The sequence below is a fragment of the Cherax quadricarinatus genome, chromosome 18 (assembly GCF_038502225.1).
Source record: "Cherax quadricarinatus isolate ZL_2023a chromosome 18, ASM3850222v1, whole genome shotgun sequence".
Taxonomy (NCBI): Eukaryota; Metazoa; Arthropoda; class Malacostraca; order Decapoda; family Parastacidae; genus Cherax; species Cherax quadricarinatus.
In genome coordinates, this window is record NC_091309.1 from 3,090,852 (window position 1) to 3,113,473 (window position 22,622).

Consider the following 22,622-nt stretch of genomic DNA (forward strand, 5'->3'; position numbering starts at 1 on the left):
ACCTGGCGTCACACCTGGCGTCACACCTGGCGTCACACCTGGGGTCACAGCTGGCGTCACCTGGCGTCACCCTGGCGTCACACCTGGCGTCACACCTGGTGTCACCTGGCGTCACACCTGTCGTCACACCTGGCGTCACACCTGGCGTCACACCTGGCGTCACACCTGGTGTCACCTGGTGTCACCCTGGCGTCACACCTGGCGTCACACCGGGCGTCACACCTGGCGTCACACCTGGCGTCACACCTGGCGTCACACCTGGTGTCACACCTGGCGTCACACCTGGCGTCACACCTGGTGTCACACCTGGCGTCACACCTGGCGTCACACCTGGTGTCACACCTGGCGTCACACCTGGCGTCACACCTGGTGTCACACCTGGCGTCACACCTGGCGTCACACCTGGGGTCACACCTGGCGTCACCTGGCGTCACACCTGGCAGTCACACCTGGTGTCACACCTGGTGTCACACCTGGCGTCACACCTGGTGTCACCCTGGTGTCACCCCTGGCGTCACACCTGGTGTCACACCTGGTGTCACACCTGGCGTCACACCTGGTGTCACACCTGGTGTCACACCTGGCGTCACACCTGGCGTCACACCTGGTGTCACACCTGGCGTCACACCTGGCGTCACACCTGGTGTCACACCTGGCGTCACACCTGGCGTCACACCTGGCGTCACACCTGGCGTCACACCTGGCGTCACACCTGGCGTCACACCTGGCGTCACACCTGGCGTCACAGACTCACGGTACAGTCACTGGATTAACAAGTAATTTAGTTTTCCATTTCACGGTCTTGGTCCTTGTTTAGTGTAGTTCCCCTCCCCCTTCCCCCTCCCCTTCCCCTCCTTCCCCCTCCTTCCCCCTCCCTTCTCCCTCCTTCACCCTCCTTCCCTCTCCCTTCCCCCTCCCCTTCACCCCCCCTCCCTCCCCTTCCCTCCTTCCCCTCCTTCACCTCCTTCCCCTCCTTCCCCCTCCCTTCACCCCTCCCCCTTCCCCCTCCCTTCACCCTCCCTTCCCCTCCTTCCTCCCCTTCCCCTCCTCTTCACCTCTCTTCACCCCTCCTTCCCCCTCCCCTTCCCCTCCCCTTCCCCTCCTCCCCTCCTTCACCTCCCTTCCCCTCCCTTCACCCCTCCCCTTCCTCCCTCCCCCCTTCACCCTCCCCTTCCCCTCCTTCCCTCCTTCCCCTCCCCTTCCCCTCCTTCCCCCTTCCCCCTCCCCTTCACCCCTCCCTTCACCCTCCTTCCCCTCCTTCACCTCCCCTTCCCCTCCCTTCACCCTCCCCTTCCTCCCTTTCCCCTCCTTCACCCTCCCTTCATCCCTCCCTTACCCTCCTTCACCCTCCTTCTCCTCCTTCCCCTCCCCTTCCCTTCCCCCTTCCCTCCTTCCCCTTCCCTTCCCCTTCCCCTTCTCACCCCTCTCATCCTTCCTTCACCTCCCTTCATCTCCCTTCACCTCCCCCTTCACCCTCCTTCACCCCTCCTTCACTCCTCCCCTTCACCCTCCCCTTCACCTTCCCTTCACCTCCTTTTCACCTTCCCTCTTCACCTCCCCTTCACCCTCCTCTTCACACCTCCCCTTCACCTCCTCCCTCATTTACCCCTCCCTCTTCACCCCCTCCCTTCACACCTCTCCCTTCACCCCTTACCTCCGTTACTTTCCCCCTTCACCCCTCCTCTTCACCCCCTCCCCATCACACCTCCCTGTCCCTTCCACCTTTCCTCCTTCCTCTCCACTCCCCTCCCTCCCTCCACAACCATCCCTCCCCTCCACACCCTCTCCCCTCCACCCCCTCCCCTCCACACCACTCCAGCTCTGAGAATTGTACCACCACAGAGGACTCTAGGTGAACAAACTTAACCTGTGTGTGTGTATGTGTGTGTGTGTGTGTGTGTGTGTGTGTGTGTGTGTGTGTGTGTGTGTGTGTGTGTGTGTGTGTGTGTGTGTGTGTGTGTGTGTGTGTGTGTGTGTGTGTGTGTGTGTGTGTGTGTGTGTGTGTGTGTGTGTGGTGGTGTGGAAGAGAGAGAAAATCCAAATGGGTTGGACCCTATTTTTATCAGTGGGTTTGAGAAGGACCTCCTAGTATGGGCCAGTAGGCCTCCTGAAGTGCTCCTCCCTTTCCTGTCTTCTCTTAACAGTAATATTTTCTTGCGGTTGTGATATCCGAGGAACTGCTGCCTTCCTAGCTCTTTTTCTAACAACCTCTCACCATATATATATATATATATATATATATATATATATATATATATATATATATATATATATATGTATATATATATATATATATATATATTATATATATATATATATATATATATATATATATATATATATATAATTTTTTATTTTTTATTATGACACTGGCCGATTCCCACCAAGGCAGGGTGGCGAAAAGAAAAACTTTCACCATCATTCACTCCATCACTGTCTTGCCAGAAGGGTGCTTTACACTGCAGTTTTTAAACTGCAACATTAACACCCTCCTTCAGAGTGCAGGCACTGTACTTCCCATCTCCAGGACTCAAGTCCGGCCTGCCGTTTCCTGAACCCTTCATAAATGTTACTTTGCTCACACTCCAACAGCACGTCAAGTATTAAAACCATTTGTCTCCATTCACTCCTATCAAACACGCTCACGCATGCCTGCTGGAAGTCCAAGCCCTCGCACACAAAACCTCCTTTACCCCTCTCTCCAACCTTTCCTAGGCCGACCCTACCCCACCTTCCTTCCACTACAGACTGATATACTCTTGAAGTCATTATGTTTCGCTCCATTCTCTCTACATGTCCAAACCACCTCAACAACCCTTCCTCAGCTCTCTGGACAACAGTTTTGGTAATCCTGCTCCTCATCCTAACTTCCAAACTACAAATTCTCTGCATTATATTCACACCACATTGCCCTCAGACATGACATCTCCACTGCCTCCAGCCTTCTCCCTCGCTGCAACATTCATCACCCATGCTTCACACCCATATAAGAGCGTTGGTAAACTATACTCTCATACATTCCCCTCTTTGCCTCCAAGGACAAGTTCTTTGTCTCCACAGACTCCTAAGTGCACCACTCACCCTTTTCCCTCATCAATTCTATGATTCACCTCATGTTTCATGGACCCATTCCTGACACGTCCACTCCCAAATATCTGAATACATTTACCTCCTCCATACTCTCTCCCTCCAATCTGATATCCAATCTTTCATCACCTAATCTTTTTGTTATCCTCATAACCTTACTCTTTCCTGTATTCACTTTTAATTTTCTTCTTTTACACACCCTACCAAATTCATCCACCAAAGTCTGCAACTTCTCTTCAGAATCTCCCAAGAGCACAGTGTCATCAGCAAAGAGCAACTGTGACAACTCCCACTTTATGTGTGATTCTTTATCTTTTAACTCCACACCTCTTGCCAAGACCCTCGCATTTACTTCTCTTACAACCCCATCTATAAATATATAGAACAACCACGGTGACATCACACATCATTGTCTAAGGCCTACTTTTACTGGGAAATAATTTCCCTCTCTCCTACATACTCTAACCTGAGCCTCACTATCCTCACAAAGACTCATCACTGCTTTCAGTAACCTACCTCCTACACCATACACCTGCAACATCTGCCACATTGCCCCCCTATCCACCCTGTCATATGCCTTTTCCAAATCCATAAATGCCACAAAAGCCTCTTTACCCTTATCTAAATACTGTTCACCTATATATTTCACTGTAAACACTTGGCCTACACACCCCCTACCTTTCCTAAAGCCTCCTTGTTCATTTGCTATCCTACTCTCCGTCTTATTCTTAATTCTTTCAATTATAACTCGACCATACACTTTACCAGGCATACTCAACAGACTTATTCCCTACAATTTTTACATTCTCTTTGTCCCTTTGCCTTTATACCAAGGAACTATGCATGTTCTCTGCCAGTCCCTAGGTACCTTACCTTCTTCCACACTGAACCTTATTCAACTAAAAATATGTTGGTTCTCCCTTACCATCAAAACTTGGTTGATATGTCTTCTCTTCTTAAGACTTTTAATATCAAAGTTGTATTTAAAAATTTTGATACAGTAAAAAAAATTTTGATAAAGAATTACCTCCCAAAATGCTGACGGATGTGTCTATAAGATTCCTTGTAAAATTTGCGATAAAGTTTATTACGGTCAAACTGGTAAAAATCTCGAACTAAAATTTAAACAACATAAATATAGCATTAGAACTGGACAAGATTCCAATGCTCTATTTATTCATGTGAGAGATTTTAACCATCCAATTGATTTTCAAAAAGTTGAGAAAGTTGTATCAAGCAAGTCCATGGTCAACAGGAATATAATTGAATCTTGTTTCATAAAAAGCAGTTTTGACAATAATATGAATATTTCCTTTGGTTTATATAAATTAGATCCATTTATAATTAATAAAATTTGGGAAGAATTTAATAAAACATTGGACAAATAACAAATGTTAATTCTTGGGTAGAATACTAGGGTTAAGCAAATATTTTGTTAGTGGGATGTCGTGAAGGACCTGACTAGTAGGGCCAGCGGGCCTGCTGTAGTGTTTCTCCTTTTTATGAGTCGGGCGTCGTTGCGCGTCAGGTGTTGCTTTGTTGTAGGATGTGATGGTGAGGTGTAGTCTCTACCTTTCATATGCCTTCCTTTGATGTATTGTTTTTATAGTTCCTTGATAATGCGAAAAGTCGCGAAAGCACTTGGAATTTCACTATCCTTTCACAGTGGTTTTTTGCATATATACATACATATATATATATATATATATATATATATATATATATATATATATATATATATATATATATATATATATATATATATATATATATATATATATATATATATATATATATATATATATATATATATATATATATATATATATAAATATATATATATATATATATATATATAGGATGGGGTCCACCTCTGGTGTAAATTGTGGGACCTATAGCCTCGCAGAAGTGGATAAAAAGGCTTCAAGGAGGAATATTTGGATTTCTTCCTGAAGCCGTTTGAATATTCCACTTCCCCTACCACCCCATCTGTTAAACTATTTTTTTTTTTACCAATAGGAACATTTTATTACATAATATGGCACAGAAGATTTAAGAGATACATTGTTAATATAAAGGTGGCATATACGGTACATGTTGTTACGTGTGTATCACCGATTATAAGGCGAAAATCTCATCCAGCTCCTCAGAGCTGGGGCGTGTGCCCAAAATACAGCAGGCATTACCCCTTTGAACAGCCGCACTGAGCCGCTGGAACAGAAAACTAGCTGCCCTGGGATCCCTAGTTACCCTGATGAGTCTTTTCTCCCCAGCTCCTTAAGGAAATTAGATGCACTCTTTCCCCATGAGCCAAGGGTCTCTGAGCCTATGGGAACAAACATATAATGATGGGCAAGTTCTCCATATTTTCTAGACTTTTGGGACTCCCTGAAGCTGGCAGCTGCCCCTCCTTCCTCCCTGGTGTATTGGAGATAGGTATCAGCCAAGGTGGATGGACATGTATAGTCCCACACCACCTGCTTCCCATCTGTACAGGCTTGTAGGGTGATACCATCTGGACGCTTCTGGCTGCCATCAGATCTGCATAGTTGAGATGGCTCCCTTACTGCTGGGCATCCAGCTGTTGTGAGGCTCCTCTTGATAATGTTATTAACCTCCTCATGTCTTGCAATCTTTCCCTCGGATTTACGGCACACACACACACACACATACACACACACACACACGTACACACACACACACACATACACACACACACACACACACACACACACACACACACACACACACATATATATATATATATATATATATATATATATATATATATATATATATATATATCATCCCGTAAGACAGAGGGGGGTCGCAGTGGCATCAATTTTGCTTATCCTGGGATCAGTTGTTTTGTGTTCTCCCCTATTTGTACTCCCCTATTTGTGGTTGCAGGGTAGTCTTGGCTCCGGGCCCCCCGCCTCTTCACCGTTGCTACTGGGCCCTCTCTCCTGCTCCAGTCTTTATAAAACCTCGTCTTAAAATGTGTGGTTCCTGCCTCCACACGTCTTTTTCTAGGCTATTCCACTCCCCACAACTCTATATAAAAAATCCTACTTCTCTCTGACTCATTTTTTCTTCCTTTTAATTGTCCTCTTGCTGTTCCCCTCCGGGAAATCCTGTTTTTTCCACCTTGTCTTTTCCCAAGTTTTTTTATTGTTATCATGTCCCCCCTACCCCCTGTCCTCCAGTGTGTGGGTGGGGGTTTACTCCCTTTTTGGGGGTTTTAAAAAGGTCAGTCATAGCTCCTGCCAAATAAGGAAAAAACTAGGGGAATAAAGAATAAACCTAAAGAAAAATGGGGCCCCCTAAAAAGAAATAAAGGGGGAAAAAAAACCAAAATAAGCCAAATAAAGGGGAATAGAAATAAACCGAAAAAACCCCCATAAAGGAAATAAAAAATTAAAAAAATGGGGTGGGAAATGAAAAGGGGGGTGGAGATAAGCCGTAAAAAAGGGAAGGGGAATTTGTGGGGGGAGTGAGCATAGGGGGAAATGGGGCCTGAGGGGAATAGGTGAAATTTAAAATACCATGGGAAATAGCTAAAAGGGGAATAAACCCATAGGGATTACATTAAAAAAATGGGCAAATAAATGAATAAAAGCCCATAAATGAAATAGTAAATAAAGAGGGGTAAAAAAAAATGAAATAAATAATTTTGGGGAAATGGGGATATAAAATGGTAATAAAAGGAATAAGGGATAAAAAGAAAAATAAACCCCCATGGGAAAATAACCCCCAAATGGAATAAAAAAATAAAACCAAAATAAAAACCACAATAAAAAAATAAAGACAATAAAGAAATAAAACAATAAAAGAAAAAAAGAAATAAAAAAATAAAAATAAAGAAATAAAACAATAAACCAAATAAAATAAAAAGTCGAAAAAAAAGCAAAATAAAAAAATAAGCAAAAAAAGAAATACCAAAATAAAACCAAAAATAAAAAAAATAAAGTCGAAATAAAAGGCAAAAAACCAAATAAAACTTAAAAAAAAAAAACCCTAAGACAGAAAAAAAGATAAAAGGTCAAAAAACGAATAAGGAAATAAAGCAAAATAAAAAGAAAAAAAAATAAATAAATAAAAATAAAGAAATAAAAAAATAAAAAAAAAAGAAATAAAACAAAAAAATGAAATAAATACAATAAAAAAATAAAACAATAAAAGAATAAATACAAAAAAAATGAAAAACAAAAAACCAAAAATAAGGCCAAAAAAAAAGTCAGAAAAAAGCAAAAAGGAAAAAATAAATAATAGAATCCCCCAAATAAGACCAAAAATAAACAAGGGAAAGGAGAAAACAAAAAAAGGAAATAAATCGGGAAGAAATAAAACAATAAAAAAAATTAAAACAAAAAAAATAAAAATAAAAACAATAAAAGAAATAAACCCACAAAAAAACCCAAAAATAAACATAATAAAGTCAAATAAACAATTAAAAAAAAAACAAAAAAAGGGAAATAAAAAATAAAAACCAAATAAAAAAAAGGTAAAATAAAGCAAATAAAAGAAATAAACAACAATAAAGCCAAAATAAAACAATAAAAGAAAAAAAGAAAAAAAAAGAAAAATAAAGAAATAAAAAAAGGCCAAAAAAGACAATAAGGGCCAGAAAAATACAATGAAATAAAACAATAACCAAATAAAAAAATAAAATAAATGACAATAAGAAGAATGGATAATAAAGTAAATAAAGGAAAAAAAAGAAAATAAAATCAAAAAAATGAAAAAAAACCCCAATAAACAAGTAATAAATAAAAAATAAAATAATCAATAAAATGAAAAAAAAAATAAAAAAAAAATACAAAAAAATAAATAAATAAATAAAATAAAAAATAAAAAAAAAACCAAAAATAAGAAATAAAAGAAAAAAGTAAAATAAAATGAATAAATAAATAAATTAAATAACCAAAATAAATACCAAATAAATGAAATTTTCAAATTAAAAAAATAAAAAAAGGGGAAATAAAATAAAAAAATAAAATCAAAAAAAAATAAAAAATAAATAAATAAATACAATAAAGAAAATAAAACAAAAAACCAAAAAAAATATAAAAACCAAATAAATCAAAAAAAAACCGAAATAAACCCACAATAGCCAAAAAATACAATAAAAGAAAAATAAAAAAAAAAAATAAATAAAGCCAAAAAAAAACAATAAAGAAAAAAACCACAAAAAAACCCAAAAATAAAAAAATAAAGTCAAAAAAAACCAGCAAAAAAGGAAATAAAGCCACAAAAAAAGAAATAAAACAATAAAAAAAATAAAAAAATAGTCAAATAAACCAAAAAAATAAAAAGAAAAAATACAATACGAAATAAAAAAATAAAACCAGAATAAAAATAATAAGTCAGAAAAAAAGCAACAAAAAAGAAAATAAAGCAACAAAAAAAGGAAATAAAACAATAAACCCAGAAATAAACCCAAAAAAAAAGCCAAAAAATAAAACAATAAAACCAAAATAAAACAAAAAAGCCAATAAAAACAATAAAGCCAAAAAAAACAATAAAGCCAAAAAACCCCAAATTGGAAATAAACCACAATAAAACCAGAAATAAAGCCAATAAAGTCAAAAAAGCAAATAAAAGAAATAAAGCCACAATAAAAAATAAACCCTAAAACCAAAAAAAACCACAAAAAAGGAAAACCCAATAAAAAAAGCTGCACCTCCAAACAAACCAAATTTTAAACCAACTTTTATGGGGTCCAGGTTATTCTCCCCTCCCCCGGGGGGGTGGAAAAAAGGGGTCCCTCCCCCGGGGGTACCATACCCCTCGGGAGGGAGTGGTAAGTAGGTGCCTTACCCATCACCCTGGAGGGTAAGTAGGTACTCCCGCCACCAGCCCGGTGGGTATGACCGTACCTACCCACGGTAGGTGTCCACCTACCACAGTCAGGAATAAAGCACATAATTAATGAAACTGCAGGAAGGGAGGAATGTGATTTGTTTTTGTATGCGAATTGTTGGTAAAGAATTGTGTGAGCGTAGTAGATAGTATTGTAACCTTCCTACCCTACTCGGGGGAACTGATGCTGGCGAAGGCTCTTGATCCAGGGGGTAAACTGGAGCTATGATCCTCAGGGGGAATCCCCCCTGGGGGGAATTAGACAAGATGATGTCACAGCCATCATGAGTGCCAAGACAAGATGATGTCACAGCCATCATGAGTGCCAAGACAAGATGATGTCACAGCCATCATGAGTGCCAAGACAAGATGATGTCACAGCCATCATGAGTGCCAAGACAAGATGATGTCACAGCCATCATGAGTGCCAAGACAAGATGATGTCACAGCCATCATGAGTGCCAAGACAAGATGATGTCACAGCCATCATGAGTGTCAAGACAGGATGATGTCACAATCATCATTTTCAAGGGAGAAGACAAGAGAAGTCAGTGTGTTATTTGTAGCAAATCTTTGTTAAGTGAGTCCCATTCCAGCACCACCATGGAAGGTTTTGATCCATGGTCAGACACTGTCCTCAGCAACACTTCCAGCTCCACCAGGGAAGGTTTTGATCCATGGTCAGACACTGTCCTCAACAACACTTCCAGCTCCACCAGGGAAGGTTTTGATCCATGGTCAGACACTGTCCTCAACAACACTTCCAGCTCCACCAGGGAAGGTTTTGATCCATGGTCAGACACTGTCTTCAACAACACTTCCAGCTCCACCAGGGAAGGTTTTGATCCATGGTCAGACACTGTCCTCAACAACACTTCCAGCTCCACCAGTCCAGGTTTTTGGATCAAACAATTGACAGGGACGCTGGCCATGACTTGTTTCTTTCCCACACAAATGTTCGATGTCTTCCAGGAGGAAATGTAACTTAGAGATGAGTTAAAATTGTATTTTAAAATGTATTCTTTTCCCTGACCGGATGATGAGGAATGGTTCATGAACCTGGCCTATTTGGCTGACATTTTTGAGCACCCGAAATAAAAACTGAATCTTCATGTGCGAGGAAAGAATGCAAACATGAAAATCATGGATTTCTTGCAAACTTGCACGAGCAATCTGGAAAACTGGAAGAGAAAGGTCAGGGTGAAAAACAATGTTGCAAATTTTGAGGAAGTGTCTTGAGTTTGTGTTGCTGGTGGTGAAGACAAAGTGATTCCAGAATTACGAAAAAAATGAAAATTTGGAGCATTTGATAGCACTGGAGAATGAAGTTAGTTGGACTTAGTGAGAGAAGAGAGAAGTAGAGGAGAGGGAGAGAGAGAGATTTGGAAGATGTTAAGTGAGAGAGTAATTGTGGAAAGGGATCAGTTGAAAAAGTCGCCGATGATTGTCAAGATGAATTACTGGAGTTGAAGACTGACTCAGCAGCAACTGAGAGTTTCAGTGATGAGTCACTAACAGAACTTTGGTCCTTGATGCGCCATTGTTGGCCACAAGTGACAGACACAGCTCCCCGTGCACTGTTGATGACCATTGTTGGCCACAAGTGACAGACACAGCTCCCCGTGCACTGTTGATGACCATTGTTGGCCACAAGTGAGACACGCTCCCGTGCCCTTTTATGACCATTTTTGGCAAGTGACAACACAGCTCCCCTCTTTGTGATCATTGTTGGGCCAAGTGAAACACAGCTCCCCGTCACTTTTATGATCATTGTTGGCCCAAAGTGACAGACACGTCCCCCTCCTGTGTATCATTGTTGGACAAGTGGGAACCACTCCCCGTGCATTTGTGACCATTTTGGCCACAAGTGGCACAGCTCCCCCTGCACTTTTATGATCATTTTGGCAAGTGGCCGCTCCGTGCACTGTTGATGTCATTTTTACAAGTGAAACACAGCTCCCCATGCACTTTTTGACCATTTTTGGCCCAAGTGAACACACTCCCCGTGCACTGTTATGACCATTGTTAAAAGTAAGACACAGCTCGTGTGTTATGCCATTTTGGCCACAAGTAAACACGCTCCCCCTGCACTGTTCCGCCATTGTTGGCCACGTGACAGACCGCTCCCCCTGCACTTTGATGACCATTGTTGGCCAAAATGCAGACACACTCCCCCTACTGTTGATGCCATTGTTGCGTGACAGACCGCTCCGTACTGTTGATGACCATTGTTTGGGCCCCAAGTGCGAAAACCCCCTACGTTTAATTTTGGGCCCCAATGAAACCAGCTCCCTGCACTTTGATGACCATTTTGGACAAGTGCGACACAGCTCCCCGTGCACTTTGATGACCATTTTGGGCCCCAAGTGCAGACACAGCTCCCCGTGCACTGTTTGACCATTGTTGGCCCAAAATGACAGACACAGCTCCCCGTGCCCGTTATGACCCTTTTGGACAAGTGACAGACACAGCTCCCTATTTGATGACCATTGTTTGGCCCAAATGACAAACAGCTCCCCCTGCACTTTGATGATCATTGTTGGCCCGTGCAGACACAGCTCCCCGTGCCCCCGTGACCATTTTGGCCCAAATGAAGACCAGCTCCCCGCCCGTTGATGACATTTTTGGCCCGTGCAGACCGCTCCCTGCCCTTTTTGACCATTGTTGGCCGTGAAGAAAACACTCCCCCTGCCTTTTATGACCCTTGTTGGCCCGTGACGCCGCTCCCCTGCACTGTTGTGATCTTGGCCCTGGAAAGTCCCCGTGCCCGTTGTACCCTTGTTGACAAGTGAAACACAGCTCCCCCTGCACTGTTATGATCATTTTGGACAAATGGAAAACAGCTCCCCCTGCCCGTTTATGACCCTTTTGGCCCGGGGACGACCAGCTCCCCGTCATTTATGACCATTTTGACAATGACAAAAGTCCCCCGCACTGTTGTGATCATTGGCCCAAAATGACAGAAAAGCTCCCCCCTGCATGTTTATGATCTTTTGGACAAATGACGCCACAGCTCCCCCTGCACTTTGATGATCATTGTTCCCAAATGAAACACAGCTCCCCCTCCCGTTGATGTCATTTTGGCCACAAAGGGCGAACAGCTCCCCCGCACTGTTGATGACCATTGTTGGGCCGTGACAGACACAGCTCCCCCTGCATTTGGCCATTGTTGGACAAATGAAACCGCTCCCCCTGCACTGTTGCCATTTGGGCCCCAAGTGCGACACAGCTCCCCCTGCACTTTGTGACCATTTTGACAAGTGACGACACAGCTCCCCTCACTGTTTTATACCCTTTTTTAAAAATGACAGCCCGCTCCCCCTGCTTTGATGACCATTGTTCCCAAGTGAAACACAGCTCCCTGCACGGATGACCATTTTGGCCCAAAATGACAACACAGCTCCCTGCCCCTGACCATTGTTGGCCCAAGTGACGCCCCAGCTCCCCCTGCCCGTTTAGATCTTATTACGTGCAGACCGCTCCCCCTGCACTGTTTATGTCTTTTTGGCCAAAGTCAACCGCTCCCCTACTTTGGTCATTTTAAAGTGACAGCACAGCTCCCCGTGCACTGTTGATGATCATTGTTGGCCCAAAATGCAGACACAGCTCCCCGTGCTTTGATGACCATTTTGGCCCAAAATGACGACCCCCAGCTCCCCTGCACTGTTGATGACCATTGTTTGGGCCAAAGCCCAACCCCGTGCACTGTTGATGACCATTTTGGACAAGTGACAGAAAATCCCCCTGCCCGTTGATGACCTTTTTTACAAGTGACGACACAGCTCCCCCTCTGTTTATGACCATTGTTGGCCACAAGTGACAGACCCCCAGCTCCCCGTGCACTGTTGATGCCATTTTGGCCCTGAGAAAACCAGCTCCCCCTGCTTTGATGATCATTGTTACAAGTGACAACCCTCCCTACTGTTGATGATCATTTTGGACAAGTGAAACCGCTCCCCCTGCCCGTTGATGATCATTTTGGCCACAAGTGCAGACACGGGTCCGTGCACTGTTGATGATTTGTTTCAAATGCGAAAACGCTCCCCTGCCTTTGATGATCACTGTTTGGGCCCCAAGTGCAGACACAGCTCCCCCTGCACTGTTGATGATCATTTTGGCCCGTAGGACCAGCTCCCCCTGCCGTTTATGATCTTTTTGGCCAAAAAAGACCGTCCCGGGACTGTTGTGACCATTTTGACAAGTGACAGACACACTCCCCTGCACTTTTGACCATTGTTGGCCCGTAAGAAAAGCTTCCCCGCATTTATGACCATTTTTTGGCCACAAGTGAAACACCTTCCCCTGCACTGTTGTAATTGGTTTGGCCCAAATGACGACACCTTCCGTGCATTTGATGCCCTTGTTGCCGTAAAAAACATCTTCCGTGCACTGTTATGACCATTGTTGGCGGGGCGAACGGGTTCCCCTGCACTGTTGATGACCTTGTTCCCAAAAGGCCACTTCCGTGCACTGTTGATGACCATTTTTTGGGCCCCAATACAGACACAGCTTCCCCCTGCCCGTTGATGACCATTGTTCCAAGTGAAACGCTTCCCCCCGCATGTTGTGACCATTGGTACCCAAAATAAACAAGCTTCCCTCACTTTGATGACCATTTTGGACAAGTGGACACACTCCCCTCACTTTGATGATCATTTTACAAGTGAAAACGCTCCCCCTGCCCGTTGTGATCATTTTGGGCCCAAAGTGACCAAAGCTCCCCCCCACTGTTTATGATCATTTTGACAAAAGAGCCCCAGCTCCCCTCACTGTTGATGATCGTTTCCCAAGTGACGGGGCCGCTCCCCCTGCACTGTTTATGATCATTGTTTGGCCCTGGAACCGCAACTCCCCGTGCCCGTTGATGATCATTGTTGGACAAGTGACGAACCGCTCCCGTGCCCGTTGATGATCATTGTTGGGCCCAAAGTGACAGCCCCCTGCACTTTTTGACCATTTTGGGGGCCCCAAGTGCGACACAGCTCCCCCTGTGTTGATGACCTTTTGAAAAAGGCGACCACTTCCCGGCACTGTTTATGACCATTTTGGCCGTGACAGACACAGCTTCCGTGCACTGGGTGAATTTTGGCCACAAATACAGACACAGCTTCCCCTGCCTTTGATGACCATTGTTGACAATGCGAAACCTTCCCTCATTAGCCATTTTGGCCCAATGACGCCCGCTTCCGTGCACTGTTTATGACCATTTTGGACAATAGGCCCGCTTCCGTGCACTGTTGATGACCATTGTTGGCCACAAGTGACAGACACAGCTTCCCGTGCACTGTTGATGACCATTGTTGGCCACAAGTGACAGACACAGCTTCCCGTGCACTGTTGATGACCATTGTTGGCCACAAGTGACAGACACAGCTTCCCGTGCACTGTTGATGACCATTGTTGGCAGACACAACTGTGATGACCATTGTTGGCCACAAGTGACAGACACAGCTTCCCGTTGTTGATGACCATTGTTGGCCACAAGTGACACACAGCTGTTGCACTGTTGATGACCATTGTTGGCCACAAGTGACAGACACAGCTTCCCGTGCACTGTTGATGACCATTGTTGGCCACAAGTGACAGACACAGCTTCCCGTGCACTGTTGATGACCATTGTTGGCCACAAGTGACAGACACAGCTTCCCCGTGCACTGTTGATGACCATTGTTGGCCACAAGTGACAGACACAGCTTCCCCGTGCACTGTTGATGACCATTGTTGGCCACAAGTGACAGACACAGCTTCCCCGTGCACTGTTGATGACCATTGTTGGCCACAAGTGACAGACACAGCTTCCCCGTGCACTGTTGATGACCATTGTTGGCCACAAGTGACAGACACAGCTTCCCCGTGCACTGTTGATGACCATTGTTGGCCACAAGTGACAGACACAGCTTCCCCGTGCACTGTTGATGACCATTGTTGGCCACAAGTGACAGACACAGCTTCCCCGTGCACTGTTGATGACCATTGTTGGCCACAAGTGACAGACACAGCTTCCCCGTGCACTGTTGATGACCATTGTTGGCCACAAGTGACAGACACAGCTTCCCCGTGCACTGTTGATGACCATTGTTGGCCACAAGTGACAGACACAGCTTCCCCGTGCACTGTTGATGACCATTGTTGGCCACAAGTGACAGACACAGCTTCCCCGTGCACTGTTGATGACCACTGTTGGCCACAAGTGACAGACACAGCTTCCCCGTACTGTTGATGACCATTGTTGGCCACAAGTGACAGACACAGCTCCCCGTGCACTGTTGATGACCATTGTTGGCCACAAGTGACAGACACAGCTCCCCGTGCACTGTTGATGATCATTGTTGGCCACAAGTGACAGACACAGCTCCCCGTGCACTGTTGATGACCATTGTTGGCCACAAGTGACAGACACAGCTCCCCGTGCACTGTTGATGACCATTGTTGGCCACAAGTGACAGACACAGCTCCCCGTGCACTGTTGATGACCATTGTTGGCCACAAGTGACAGACACAGCTTCCCGTGCACTGTTGATGACCATTGTTGGCCACAAGTGACAGACACAGCTTCCCGTGCACTGTTGATGACCATTGTTGGCCACAAGTGACAGACACAGCTTCCCGTGCACTGTTGATGACCATTGTTGGCCACAAGTGACAGACACAGCTTCCCCGTGCACTGTTGATGACCATTGTTGGCCACAAGTGACAGACACAGCTTCCCCGTGCACTGTTGATGACCATTGTTGGCCACAAGTGACAGACACAGCTTCCCCGTGCACTGTTGATGACCATTGTTGGCCACAAGTGACAGACACAGCTTCCCCGTGCACTGTTGATGACCATTGTTGGCCACAAGTGACAGACACAGCTTCCCCGTGCACTGTTGATGACCATTGTTGGCCACAAGTGACAGACACAGCTTCCCCGTGCACTGTTGATGGCCATTGTTGGCCACAAGTGACAGACACAGCTTCCCCGTGCACTGTTGATGACCATTGTTGGCCACAAGTGACAGACACAGCTTCCCCGTGCACTGTTGATGACCATTGTTGGCCACAAGTGACAGACACAGCTTCCCCGTGCACTGTTGATGACCATTGTTGGCCACAAGTGACAGACACAGCTTCCCCGTGCACTGTTGATGACCATTGTTGGCCACAAGTGACAGACACAGCTTCCCCGTGCACTGTTGATGACCATTGTTGGCCACAAGTGACAGACACAGCTTCCCCGTGCACTGTTGATGACCATTGTTGGCCACAAGTGACAGACACAGCTTCCCCGTGCACTGTTGATGACCATTGTTGGCCACAAGTGACAGACACAGCTCCCCGTGCACTGTTGATGACCATTGTTGGCCACAAGTGACAGACACAGCTCCCCGTGCACTGTTGATGACCATTGTTGGCCACAAGTGACAGACACAGCTCCCCGTGCACTGTTGATGACCATTGTTGGCCACAAGTGACAGACACAGCTCCCCGTGCACTGTTGATGACCATTGTTGGCCACAAGTGACAGACACAGCTCCCCGTGCACTGTTGATGACCATTGTTGGCCACAAGTGACAGACACAGCTCCCCGTGCACTGTTGATGACCATTGTTGGCCACAAGTGACAGACACAGCTCCCCGTGCACTGTTGATGACCATTGTTGGCCACAAGTGACAGACACAGCTCCCCGTGCACTGTTGATGACCATTGTTGGCCACAAGTGACAGACACAGCTCCCCGTGCACTGTTGATGATCATTGTTGGCCACAAGTGACAGACACAGCTCCCCGTGCACTGTTGATGACCATTGTTGGCCACAAGTGACAGACACAGCTCCCCGTGCACTGTTGATGACCATTGTTGGCCACAAGTGACAGACACAGCTCCCCGTGCACTGTTGATGACCATTGTTGGCCACAAGTGACAGACACAGCTCCCCGTGCACTGTTGATGACCATTGTTGGCCACAAGTGACAGACACAGCTCCCCGTGCACTGTTGATGACCATTGTTGGCCACAAGTGACAGACACAGCTCCCCGTGCACTGTTGATGACCATTGTTGGCCACAAGTGACAGACACAGCTCCCCGTGCACTGTTGATGACCATTGTTGGCCACAAGTGACAGACACAGCTCCCCGTGCACTGTTGATGACCATTGTTGGCCACAAGTGACAGACACAGCTCCCCGTGCACTGTTGATGATCATTGTTGGCCACAAGTGACAGACACAGCTCCCCGTGCACTGTTGATGATCATTGTTGGCCACAAGTGACAGACACAGCTCCCCGTGCACTGTTGATGACCATTGTTGGCCACAAGTGACAGACACAGCTCCCCGTGCACTGTTGATGATCAAGACATATGTGCAACACTTCGGTGTCTTTATTAATAAAACATTTCGCCTACACAGTGGGTTTCTTCAGTCAGATACAGAGGCAGCATGTGTTGTAGTGAAATGAGGAGGAGTTAATCAGTCCCTCAACCTTGCAGATAAAGTATCTGAGGTAATCAGTCCCTCAGCCTCCAGGCTGAGGGACTGATAATAATAATAATTATTATATGCTTAAGGGAAGCACTAAACCCGTACGGGCCTCGCAGCGCCTGGGGAACAGGAGACAGTTTTCTCGGCCTGTAGAACAACCGTTCACTATAGACAGGGTCTGGTATATAATAGAAAACAACCTGGTTTTAACGTCTTTATTAACATTCTCGTTTTCACTATACACGATATTTATATATAAATTCTATATATATATATATTTATATATATATATGCAGAGACAACGTGACACAACATACACCTGTGTGGACTCAGACACAGGTGCAACACCTGGGTGTCTGTGTTGTAGACGCTGCATGGTAGTGGCTTCATCAGTCCACTACAATGCGAGATAATCAGTCCCTCAGCTGAGGCTGAGGGACTGATTATCCATGTATTGGACTGATAAAGCCACTGGTGGGCAAAACGTCTACAACAGAGACACCCAGGTGTTGCACCTGTGTCTGAGTCCTCATATTGTCGGTACTGTCTACCATTTATGTACAAGGTAGACTTATGTGTAGAGTCGGTCTACCATAATACAACCTTGATATATACAACACAAGTAAAGTTTTTATACAGGACGTCCGTCCACTCCCCCTGGGTGGATATCATGGGGAGAGGACAACCACAGGGGAGATAGCATGATATGTTGTACCCATGTGTTGGGGACGACCACAGGGGAGATAGCATGATATGTTGTAACCACGTGTTGGGGACGACCACAGGGGAGATAGCATGATATGTTGTAACCATGTGTTGGGGACGACCACAGGGGAGATAGCATGATATGTTGTACCGATGTGTTGGGGACGACCACAGGGGAGATAGCATATGTTGTAACCATGTGTTGGGGACGACCACAGGGGAGATAGCATATGTTGTAACCATGTGTTGGGGACGACCACAGGGGAGATAGCATATGTTGTAACCATGTGTTGGGGACGACCACAGGGGAGATAGCATGATATGTTGTAACCACGTGTTGGGGACGACCACAGGGGAGATAGCATGATATGTTGTACCGATGTGTTGGGGACGACCACAGGGGAGATAGCATGATATGTTGTAACCATGTGTTGGGGACGACCACAGGGGAGATAGCATGAAAGAAGGAAGGAAGGAAGGAAGGAAGGAAGGAAGGAAGGAAGGAAGGAAGGAAGGAAGGAAGGAAGGAAGGAAGGAAGGAAGGAAGGAAGGAAGGAAGGAAGGAAGGAAGGAAGGAAGGAAGGAAGGAAGGAAGGAAGGAAGGAAGGAAGGAAGGAAAGGAATAGTCTGTGTCTTGTCTAGGTGACTGTCCTCTGGTAGGTCGAGTAAAACAACAGGTACACACAAGGCTGGTGTGTGCCTAGTCAGTGAGCCAGGCTACGGTGAACCTAGTCAGTGAGCCAGGCTACGGTGAACCTAGTCAGTGAGCCAGGCTACGGTGAACCTAGTCAGTGAGCCAGGCTACGGTGAACCTAGTCAGTGAGCCAGGCTACGGTGAACCTAGTCAGTGAGCCAGGCTACGGTGAACCTAGTCAGTGAGCCAGGCTACGGTGAACCTAGTCAGTGAGCCAGGCTACGGTGAACCTAGTCAGTGAGCCAGGCTACGGTGAACCTAGTCAGTGAGCCAGGCTACGGTGAACCTAGTCAGTGAGCCAGGCTACGGTGAACCTAGTCAGTGAGCCAGGCTACGGTGAACCTAGTCAGTGAGCCAGGCTACGGTGAACCTAGTCAGTGAGCCAGGCTGGTGTGAGTCTAGTCAGTGAGCCAGGCTGGTGTGAGTCTAGTCAGTGAGCCAGGCTGGTGTGAGTCTAGTCAGTGAGCCAGGCTGGTGTGAGTCTAGTCAGTGAGCCAGGCTGGTGTGAACGTGGTTAGTGAGCCAGGCTGAGACAGGTCATACACACACAAGGTAAACATGGCCCAGTATAGTCTTCCTTCATGTTGTCCTGCCAGGAGCTCCACGTTCATGGTTGTGGCTCATGCAGCCTCATGTTATCCTGCCAGGAGCTCCACGTTCATGGTTGTGGCTCATGCAGCCTCACTGCAGCATCGTCAGTGAGACTTTTTTAAATCGAGCCAACCAGGGGGCCATCAAGGTCTTTCATAAGGGGAATTTAGAAGTGAAGGGGTCGTCGACGCGTTCTTGAAATTTGAAAGGGAAAGGGGTCAAAGAAATGTGAATAATCTTTGTATGCAGAACAGGGTGGATTACTTCATGATGTTGTCTCTTCAGTGTGCTTGTAGGTCAATATATATATAATGTTGCAGGTGTTGTAGGTCGCCATGCAGAAATAATTTGTGTATATATGCTCTCCTGCGTCTCCAGCGGATATATAGTGATCCTGTCAGTCTTAATGCGTGTATATGTGGAAAGTACATTAACAACCACTCAACACGTAATAAATCATTCAGTCTGAGACCAGCATCATGCATTATAAATGAATATTTAGAGACAAACACAGACATACACCGTAAGGCTCTGGTTTGGGGGCGGCAGGGTTGCACCACACCACATCTCCAGCATGCCCCGCCAATTCAAGGCGAGGGGCCACTCTGGGAGCCAATTAGGATAAGGAACCGAATAAGTCAGGTTGGATTTGTATTGAGGGAGACTGGGAGGAGGACTGGAGAAGTGGAGGGAGGTAGTAACCTGTTTTTAGGAACTGGTGGCAAGTGTTGTTGGGCTGCCTTGAGTGCTCAGAAAGATGGAACTCCAGGCTAGTTAGGTGCACACCACAAGCCTACCCTTATCTGGCGAGCAAGGAAATCATACAATATACTTAAGAAATATATTTATATATATATATGTATATATTTTTACTAAAATGTTGTTTATGTAGTTTCTGGTGCAGGTGTTTTAACGAGAGGTGAGGTCCGCTGGTCGAGACGAGCACAGGGTGAGTAGTGGTGGCAGCCAGTGGGATCCAACACCACATCTTGTGGAACATGATTCCTTCTGAGTTCTTAGTTATGCACATCATAAACAAGAAATGTGAACGTATGGTTAACTGTTTATGGTTCTCACATCCTGTACTGCACCATAATAATTTTCTGTTTGTTTCGAAGGCCCATTAAGTAGAGTTCTGACACAGCAATCTTGTAGTCTGGTACAAGTAGGCTTGTCTTGCATGGCGTGGGAGCCAGGTTTGTCAGCCATCACCCACACAACACACTCCCCAGACCAGCATATTTATTGTTGAGCATGTCTTGCTGGCTTGCTGGCTGCTGGGACACACCGAGGGGGACGCACAAGGAGACACACGCACGTAACGATTCACAAGAGGACACAATAGCAGCCATACATAGAGACGCTGGCACCGCCATGACCTATACTCTTGACCACATCACCATCCACGAGATGACTGAGGTCACTAGCATTACAGAAGAGACTGATATAGACCCACACACTCCGTGGTCCATGCCAGAGCTGGTAGGGGAGTAAGGTACGGCATGGGTGTTTTGGGGTCGCATGGGTGGCAGTGGTCGCGTGGGGACAGGTTTGCCCTGATGGGGAGCAGCAGCATGTCTGTCATCAGGGACGGGGCCCAATAAGTCCTGCTGGTTATTCAAGGGTTTCTGAATCTCTTCCCCAATGGTTTCAATAAGCAGTTCGTGGGCAGTGGTCAGTGGCTTAGGCAGCTCGATCTCTGCGGGAGACACAAACTGTTAGTCCAGTACTTACAGGAATACAACACTCATTACCAATATTTGATGACATAAATAAAGTATTCCTCTGATACATCTAATATTTACGAAATGGTAAAATGTGTTTTATATGTAAATATAAGTTTATGTCGCCTTAAAGAGTTCATACAGGGTTTACACAGAAAATACCATGTTTTAACAACAGTCTATGTAACTTGTACCCCTCCCTCACAGTCTATGTAACTTGTACCCCTCCCTCACAGTCTATGTAACTTGTACCCCTCCCACACAGTCTATGTAACTTGTACCCCTCCCTCACATTCTATGTAACTTGTACCCCTCCCTCACAGTCTATGTAACTTGTACCCCTCCCACACAGTCTATGTAACTTGTACCCCTCACACAGAGTCTATGTAACTTGTACCCCTCCCACACAGTCTATGTAACTTGTACCCCTCCCTCACAGTCTATGTAACTTGTACCCCTCCCACACAGTCTATGTAACTTGTACCCCTCCCACACAGTCTATGTAACTTGTACCCCTCCCACACAGTCTATGTAACTTGTACCCCTCCCACACAGTCTATGTAACTTGTACCCCTCCCACACAGTCTATGTAACTTGTACCCCTCCCACACAGTCTATGTAACTTGTACCCCTCCCACACAGTCTATGTAACTTGTACCCCTCCCACACAGTCTATGTAACTTGTACCCCTCCCACACAGTCTATGTAACTTGTACCCCTCCCACAAAGTCTTGTACCCCTCCCTCACAGTCTATGTAACTTGTACCCCTCCCACACAGTCTATGTAACTTGTACCCCTCCCACACAGTCTATGTAACTTGTACCCCTCCCTCACAGTCTATGTAACTTGTACCCCTCCCACACAGTCTATGTAACTTGTACCCCTCCCACACAGTCTATGTAACTTGTACCCCTCCCTCACAGTCTATGTAACTTGTACCCCTCCCTCACAGTCTATGTAACTTGTACCCCTCCCTCACAGTCTATGTAACTTGTACCCCTCCCACACAGTCTATGTAACTTGTACCCCTCCCTCACAGTCTATGTAACTTGTACCCCTCCCACACAGTCTATGTAACTTGTACCCCTCCCTCACAGTCTATGTAACTTGTACCCCTCCCTCACAGTCTATGTAACTTGTACCCCTCCCTCACAGTCTATGTAACTTGTACCCCTCCCTCACAGTCTATGTAACTTGTACCCCTCCCTCACAGTCTATGTAACTTGTACCCCTCCCACACAGTCTATGTAACTTGTACCCCTCCCTCACAGTCTATGTAACTTGTACCCCTCCCTCACAGTCTATGTAACTTGTACCCCTCCCTCACAGTCTATGTAACTTGTACCCCTCCCACACAGTCTATGTAACTTGTACCCCTCCCTCACAGTCTATGTAACTTGTACCCCTCCCTCACAGTCTATGTAACTTGTACCCCTCCCTCACAGTCTATGTAACTTGTACCCCTCCCTCACAGTCTATGTAACTTGTACCC

At 45.6% G+C, this 22,622-nt stretch overlaps 1 protein-coding gene across 1 annotated transcript in view; it reads right to left on the reverse strand.

Annotated features, from left to right (window-relative positions):
* Positions 1–20,287: 20,287 nt before the first annotated feature.
* Positions 20,288–22,622, reverse strand: part of LOC138852899 (uncharacterized) — a 36,942-nt gene continuing 34,607 nt past the window's right edge. Inside the window, exon 3 of the mRNA XM_070086487.1 lies at positions 20,288–21,104. Coding sequence (XP_069942588.1) covers positions 20,785–21,104 — 320 coding nt within the window. The 3' untranslated portion in view covers positions 20,288–20,784. The remainder of the gene's footprint in view (positions 21,105–22,622) is intronic.